This window comes from Sinocyclocheilus grahami, unplaced genomic scaffold, assembly GCF_001515645.1.
Source record: "Sinocyclocheilus grahami isolate Dianchi unplaced genomic scaffold, SAMN03320097.WGS_v1.1 scaffold210.1, whole genome shotgun sequence".
Lineage (NCBI taxonomy): Eukaryota > Metazoa > Chordata > Actinopteri > Cypriniformes > Cyprinidae > Sinocyclocheilus > Sinocyclocheilus grahami.
This window is the reverse complement of record NW_015505389.1, coordinates 484,799-492,613: the sequence shown is the minus strand read 5'-3', so window position 1 is coordinate 492,613 and position 7,815 is coordinate 484,799. Positions and strand designations below refer to the sequence as shown.

The following is a 7,815-nucleotide window of genomic DNA, read 5'->3' as shown; positions in this document are numbered from 1 at the left end:
TACCACCCTGACCGCCCCGGCGAGGCGGGGGGGGGGGGGGGGGGGGTCTTATGAAGATCTGATTAAATATGTAAGCACCTGATAATAGCAGCACATGCTAGGCATCAGAGTCAATTGTCTTTATTGCGTACAGGCTCTAGCAAGTATCTAAGAGACTGTCGCCGGGGTCAGAGGTCACGTTTCATCTAACTTACTTGATTCTGATGCTGAACCGCTGAAATCACACCAAGGAGCCTGAATATAATACACAGTCTGCGGCAACATTACTGTAGCATTTATCTGAAAGCACAGGAACGGGAAAGGCGCAAGCGGGCGTGTGACACTCAACAGTGTGTGTGTGTGTGTGTGTGTTAGAGAGTGTGTGAGCAGAGCTTTAATTAAGGTGGAATCAGAGCAGGATCTGTGCTGCCGTGATAACGAGCCTCATCTGAATTATTAACGAGAGCTGCACCCCCCCCCGGACGTGAAATCCCGTCAGACTGTCTCTCACACACGCACGCAAACAAACAATTCCAGAACATGCAATTAATAATGCACAAATAGTATCCAACTATATAATGGCACTGTGGTGCAACACATCAATGTGTATAATATGTATAGAATGTCAAACAGCAACAGTCAGTGCATTACAGCCCTCTACAGACCCAATGAAATGGCTTGACGAGTGCAACTCGTTTCCCTATCTGGACACATTCCAACCTGATCATAACTCTTTAAAAACATAAACATATTATTCTTTAAAGTTTTGATACATTGGTGGAACACTCAAACATACAATTTTTAGGAAAATAAAAAATAAGCATGAAGGCCCACCCCTAACTCCACCCTTAAAGCTAACCGTCAGTGGAGCGAAAGATGTGCAAATGAGATTATACAAATGTATATGGATTCCCCACCAATTCACCAAAATGTAAAATATTTATGCATTGCATTGTGCGTATCGCATATTTCCTTTTGAAACTGGAAATTTAAGGCAAGACAAAAGGTCCGGTCCCTGTTGCAGTTCAGTGAGAGGCGGCATTAAAGTCACAATGAAACGGAATAACGATAGACCTTTTCTCTCATATTGTGACGTACCGTACATTTGAGTATGATGGGATTATTAAAAAAGAAAAAAAAACATAGGACAGGGACTTGGTTCTAACCATCGGTTGTTGATTGGATTTTGAAATGTGGCTGTTGCACTCAAAAAAACGGATGCATATTTGGAGGGGCGGAGTTTAAACTGACTAAATGATTGAAGAGAGAAGTCTGTTGTTTTACCAGAAGATCCAGTTCTAACATTTTAATTAAAAATGAGGAGGTCAGGTTTTTTTTTTTTTTTTTATGACGCAAAACCACACATCAATGGAAAGCTTATTTATTCAGCTTTCAGATGATGTATAAATCTTGACCCTTAAGAAAAATTGACCCTTATGACTGGTTTTGTGCTCCAGGGTCATATTTTTCCTTTCATGTATCTTCACCACTGATCTCATCTCCAAAAACCTCATATATAACCATCATTTAATGTATTTCTATGTCATATTAATGTATGCATATTTGTCATTATTATCTAGTTCTAAAGAAAATCCAGCTTCCACGCTGTAAACGCAGAGTTTTCACTATTCAGCACTCTTCAAATCATCCTCTGGATGCCAGTATGGCCGACTGTGTTGCAGCCACTTCTTCTACACAGTGTTTGTGGGAGTAACAATGACAGTGTTTCTGATCCAACTGAACCCCGGCTCTGGCCAAATAGCCTGGCACTGAGATCTGCCAGCGCTGCCACAGCTGGGGTGACTGAGGAGCCCCGGTCAACGATTACAAATTACTGCCACTGTTGCTCATCTCTATCTCTGTCTGTTTCACACTCTTTCATTACTATGTGTGCTCATTACCTCTTCTACAGTTTCTATGTCTATTCCTCTCACATTAACACTCAAGACAAGTTTGTTAACTAAAGCAATAAGCCCCAAGAAGCCATGGTTTGTAACAGTTAAGGGGGTTTTAGGCACTCCGCTTCGCATCGAACCTAACAACGCCCCTTAGCTGTTATAAATTCACTGTAAACCACAGCATCCACGTGCCTTATTGCTTTTATAAAACGGTTATTCCATGTATGTAGCAAGGTTTCACAAAATAAAACAAAGCAAATAAAATGTGATGATAATAATAAAAACATTATTCTTCTGCCAAACAATGTAGCTCCTCAGAAACGGTTGTGGTTGCAACAAAGTGGTTGCAGAGCAACACACAGAAGTAAACAAAGGTGTGTGTTTGTAGAGTAATTTACAACAGCTTCGCACGCGGCTCAGCCAATCAGAATCAAGGACCGGAACTATCTGTTTTATAATCAGAATTTAACTTCTCTCCCCTTTTGTTCTACGTAGGTATCCTAGACATAGCTTTAAGTCACAACAATCACAAGTGAGGCCTTCTTAATATTTCAATTGTTTCTCCAAAAAAGGAATAAGATTAGATCAAATTAAGACTTTTGCTGAAGTTTCCTGCTTCTTAGATTTTTTCTCCTAAAAAAAAACAAAACGTCTCATTTGATTATCAAGATTCTCATCAATCTCTTTCCAGACTGAATGCTTTGAGCTCTTCCATCCACATTAATTTTATAGCTCTAAACTCTGGCTGTATGTCAACAACTTTATCATTTGTGTCTTTTTATTTCTCCTTAAGGAAAAATATCTGGAAAATAGATATTTAAATGACACATGACTGAGATCGCCATTAAGTTAAAAGCAATCCTGTTGAAAAAACCAGCATATGCTGGTTAGGTATGTTTTGACGCTGGGATGCTGGTTTAAGCTGGTCCTTTGCTGGTTTATGCTGGTCATGTGCTGGCAAAGGACCAGCATAAACCAGCAAAGGACCATCTTAAACCAGCAAAGGACCAGCTTAAACCAGCATCCCACCGTCAAAACATACCTAACCAGCATATGCTGTTTTTTTCAACAGGGAACCTCTAAGCTATAGAATTTAACTTTGGCTATAGATAAAGCTATAGACAACATCTCCAGTATATATGCTCAGTGTCTGGAAAAACCTATAAACCGCTGTAGACACGCATGCATTAACGGTAAGCCCCATCCCATTACTTATTTTTAAATCACAGATAAACGCAATAAATACTTGGAAGGCTTGAGGAAATCTGATTAGTGATTGCATACGTCTCTACAGCCAGTAACAGGATGTGACACACTCTTGGTGTGGAATTATACCAGATGCCTCATCTGAAAACCTCATGTTATACCACAGAGACACTTTAAAAGAATGTGAACATGAAAGCAAAACCCTCCAACATGGCATCCCTCCGTGAACCGCGAGCACTGGTCATTTGAATGAGCCATGCGTGTTCTTCTCTGCCCTCCAGCCCACCGTACAACAGCCATAATCCCAGCCGCCACATTATAATAGCAGCTAATTGAAGCCAAAGACGGCGAGGCTCAAAAGAGAGACACGAAACCGGCTGCCACAGTTTAGACAAGCCGCTCTCGGACAGGATTACTCAACAGCTATTAAAGAGTGCTTTCAATGGCACTGACTGTGTGTGATCTCTGTCTGCTCCAAACCACCTTCAGATCCATCTGTCTGTCTTGTATAAGAGTGCTGAGGAGGTCCTACACATTCCTAAGTGAACATGTTAGCGTGTTTTTGTGCAAGCGCACAGGCCCGCATGTGTCAGAATTAAATGCGCATTAAAATCCGACACCAAATGTTATGGAGCCAACATGTGTGAGCATGGTCTGTTTTCCACAACCTTATTTTGATTGAATCAAGTTGTTTTTCTCCATTTTTTCCTCCTGCCAGCCAATGAAATCTCTGGCCTTATGGGAGCATATGAGCGACATACAGCTGCGCATGCCTGGGCAGCACAAACAAGTGGTGTAAGGAATTTAATTTCAGTTTAAATCTACAGGCTTAAGATTAGTTTAGCCCATTTCTTTGTCCTCTGCATCCAATTTGAAAACAAGGATCTAGCGTGAGGTAAATATCCCATTTAGAAATATTAAAAACTCCTGTTGTTTTGATGATGTAATAAAAGGCCTGTGTGTATCAACAATTGCACACATATGAAAAACAAAAAAAAACATTTTGTGAGACAAGATGAATCCAAACAAGAGCACGCCATCCTCTTAAATCAAGAGTAAATGGAGCAATAGATTATGTATTTTTTTTAATTAGTATTGATCTTATTAATTAATCTTGATGTTATAACAATGTAATAATAATATACATTTTAAACATTTTAGTTGTAATAATTCTAGAACGTTAACTCTGTTCCCTAATACAGACAATATAATGTTCGTCGGGATTTATTCTGTAAGGTTTTGTATTTTATCTAATATCTCCAGTCAGTTGAAAGAAGACACTTCATAATTGTTTGTCATTCTGGATGTGTTGTGATGTGATCTCGGTGATCTAAAATGCTTGCCAGAAAGCTACAAAACACAGCGAGAAATCAAATTCAAATTCAGTGTCTGACTATCATTTTTAACTTAGATGTCGGTGCTGAGGGGAACCGGGGGACAGACAGACAGACAGAGGTCCCTTGGGTTCTCCATGAAGCTTGTGAGAGCATGTGCATACAGTTCAAAATATCAAATCTGATCTAATTAAAACCTTTGCACCATATGACACACAAAAAAACCGGAACAGCTGAAATATTCAGCATGGTTTATTCTTTTGCCAACTGATGTGGTGTAATTATGCGGTTGCATTTGCTTCACTAAATAACCCTCTTCGATTATGTAATGTTTTAATTACAATTTTATACCGCCTATTTTATTTCCCATAGTCTTTTGGATGGATGTCAGGACTGAAGAGGAGACGGGGGAGGGAGGAGGAGGAGGGTGCGTGCTGGAGATCTCAGAGCAGACAGACAGTGTGTGGCCGACGCGCGGGGAAGCTGACCGGACCCGTGCGTGTCCCCCAGGTGACCCGCGCACTCCGGCTCAACTCACTGACGGCGTTATAATCAAGCTCAATGCGTCATAAACGCCATTGTTGCGTCATAGACGGCCAATAGCGTACATTTAAAATATTGTAAGAGCAATGAACTCACTGAACTCTAGCCCGTCTGCTCACCTCCCTGTTCAACTCGAAGCTCTGAAAACGTTTCAAATGCATGATTTAGGGAACAGCCTTCACCGCAACGTGTCAAATGCATGGAGGTATCTGGCACGAGCGAAGCACAGCCTTTTGTGAAATGCGAGATACCTACATGCCGAGCGCAGAACATGCAATTCTAACATATACGATCAGGTGGCAACCGTACCTTCCAGCCGGCTGAGCTATTGCTGTCTCCTTTATCCTTGAAATAGGGCACAAAGCGCACCATCCAGTCGTAGATTTGCGATAAGGTGAGCCTTTTCTCGGGGGTGCTCTCTATGGCACGCGTGATCAGATCCGCGTACGACTGGTTGCCCCACGCGTTCCGTCGCGACGACTTGGATTTGCGCAGCTGGCCGGCCACATCCAGCGCGGCGCCGGACATGCACGCTGGGGCGGCCGCGATAGGGGCAGGGGCGCCGGCTGGATGCTTGAACTCCGTCGGCGCCCCTCCGCTCCGGCACGCCGGCACGTTACGCGGCTCCACTTTCACCGGCAGCGCGCGGCTCTCCTCCTCCGGACACGGCAGCGGCCAGGTGCACGACCTCGGGCGGCCGTGCGGCTCATAGTCGGCGTCCAGTTCAACCTGATGCGCGTCTACCCCGCTGCTCTCCATCATTAGCATGCTGCTTTTGAGCGTCAAAAGACAAGGTCAAGGGAAAAACAACAATGCGCCCTTAAATCCAGTAAGGATGGACTGTGTGGGATTCTCTCTGTCTCTAGTCTTTTTACACCAGTTGCAAAGCGTGAATAAAAGCAAAAGCACCGGGAGCCGTGAATAGACTGCTCATTCTCGTTTCTCAAGTCTGCTGTAATGAAGGCTCCTAAACACGCAAAAGCATCCAATGCATCACGACGTGCAACAGTCTGTCTTCCATATTACTGAACAATTCAGTCGCACGCAAGCGGGTGTCCATAGGGCTGCTGAGGTGCTGAAATCACACACCCATCACTGAAGCGTCTCGTGCATGCAAAGTCCCTTTAATCGCGCGCTCGCACCAACTGTTGATTGCTTTGACAGACGGTCTGACAGACACGCTGGCCGGGCAAAGCTTGTAAATCTATCTCATCAAGAAGGGCGAAATCAATTGACTTCCCCTGGAGTCTGGCCACAGTTTCCGTTTGTCTGGAGCTCTCGCGTCCCTTTTTTTTTTCCTCCTCAGATTTGTAAGCGGTCTCTCACGCGAGCGCAATCACTATTACTGATAGTAGACACGGCGCGAGCGCCCTAAAAATCGGGTCGCGTGAATGGAGCCGCGTCTTCTCCCGATTATGAGTTTCCCCACGCGTTTTGTCTTTTCTCTGCGTTAGATAAAATATTCAGAGGAACATTCCTTCCACATCGGTTCACGCCTGTTTGCGGATGGCTAGACGGGGCTGTAGCGGCGGATAAATGCTGCTATCAGATAATTGGACGGCGCTTGAATCAAGTCACTCCCTCCAGAACAGGTTTATCCGGGGGCCGCGCATCTTCTACCGCACAACATGCATGCCTCTTTTGAAAGATTTACATGTGCAGAATTCTCTTGCACGTCTAATGGCAAGTCGTTTTAGCATTTATTCTGAGTAGGCTACACTGTAAAATTATTTTTCGAAGTGTAAATAAAACAAATATTACTGGAGCATTTATAAGAAAATACTAGCTATCTCAGTTTTTACATGCAATTTTCACATTCCAATGTGTTACTTGTTTCTTTGTAATATACCTGTGAATTTTACTAGATTGTTTATTCAGTGTACTTATTACGTTTTCAATTACTAAGTAATCCTACTTTAACAACCACTTTTAACTTTCGATTTCACTATCGTTATGCACTATACTTGAATTGAATCCAATATAGCCCTGATACTATTAATAAAAATTTAAAAAAGTAAGATTAAAAAAAATGTTGCTATTTCAGAATGGAATGAACGTTGGTGTCTAATGTGGTCTATCTGTTAAGTTAGTATAGGAAGAGTGGAATATATGCAACTAATAACTATCTGAATAGTTATGAACAGGTGATTGATTGCTAGTATTACAACTGTATAGGTACAATCAACTGGAATACATACTAGTTGAAAGTGAATATAATCTGTGGAAAATATATTAATGGCAAATATTCTCATTTGTTAGATTTAACAATAGATGGTGGCTAGGCCTGTATCTAAGCAATTATTACTTGTGACATATTGAATACATATTAGTGATAGCGATAAATAGTATCCAGTTAATAATTACTAGTGAAACTTCAAAAGATACCAATATTGTTTATTGTTACTGTTATATAACCATAGTCATATATATATATATATGAATTCATACACACACACAAACAAGCACAATTGTGTGTGTGTGTGTGTCTGTCTGTGTCTGTGTGAGTGAGTGTGTGTGTGTGTGTGTGTATGCGTTTTTGTGACAAATGAGGACATAAATTTGTATAATGACAAAGGTATGACAGGTATTGCAAGGAGAAGGTGACTTTTCAGGACATTACCCCACGTCCCCACTTTTTGTGTATGAGAGTGTGTGTGTGTGTGTGTGTGTGTGTGTGAATGAATACTACTGAATAATGGAATAATGTCCATGCAGCTTGCCATATATTTCCAGATTTTGCAATGAATTTCTTTACAATAGAATTTGTCAGCGTTCATATTCGGAAATGCAATGCAACCTGTTGCGTTGTCAGGCGGAGGGATGTGAGCAGAGCGCGTGAAATCCCCGCGGCCCGC

The 7,815-nt window shown here is 42.1% G+C and overlaps 1 protein-coding gene across 1 annotated transcript in view; it reads right to left on the bottom strand.

Moving 5' to 3' along the window:
* Window positions 1-6,551, bottom strand: part of foxo6b (forkhead box O6 b) — a 33,841-nt gene extending 27,290 nt beyond the window's left edge. The window contains exon 1 of the mRNA XM_016286487.1: window positions 5,270-6,551. Within this exon, the coding sequence (XP_016141973.1) occupies window positions 5,270-5,728 (459 nt within the window). The 5' untranslated portion in view covers window positions 5,729-6,551. The remainder of the gene's footprint in view (window positions 1-5,269) is intronic.
* Window positions 6,552-7,815: the final 1,264 nt, after the last annotated feature.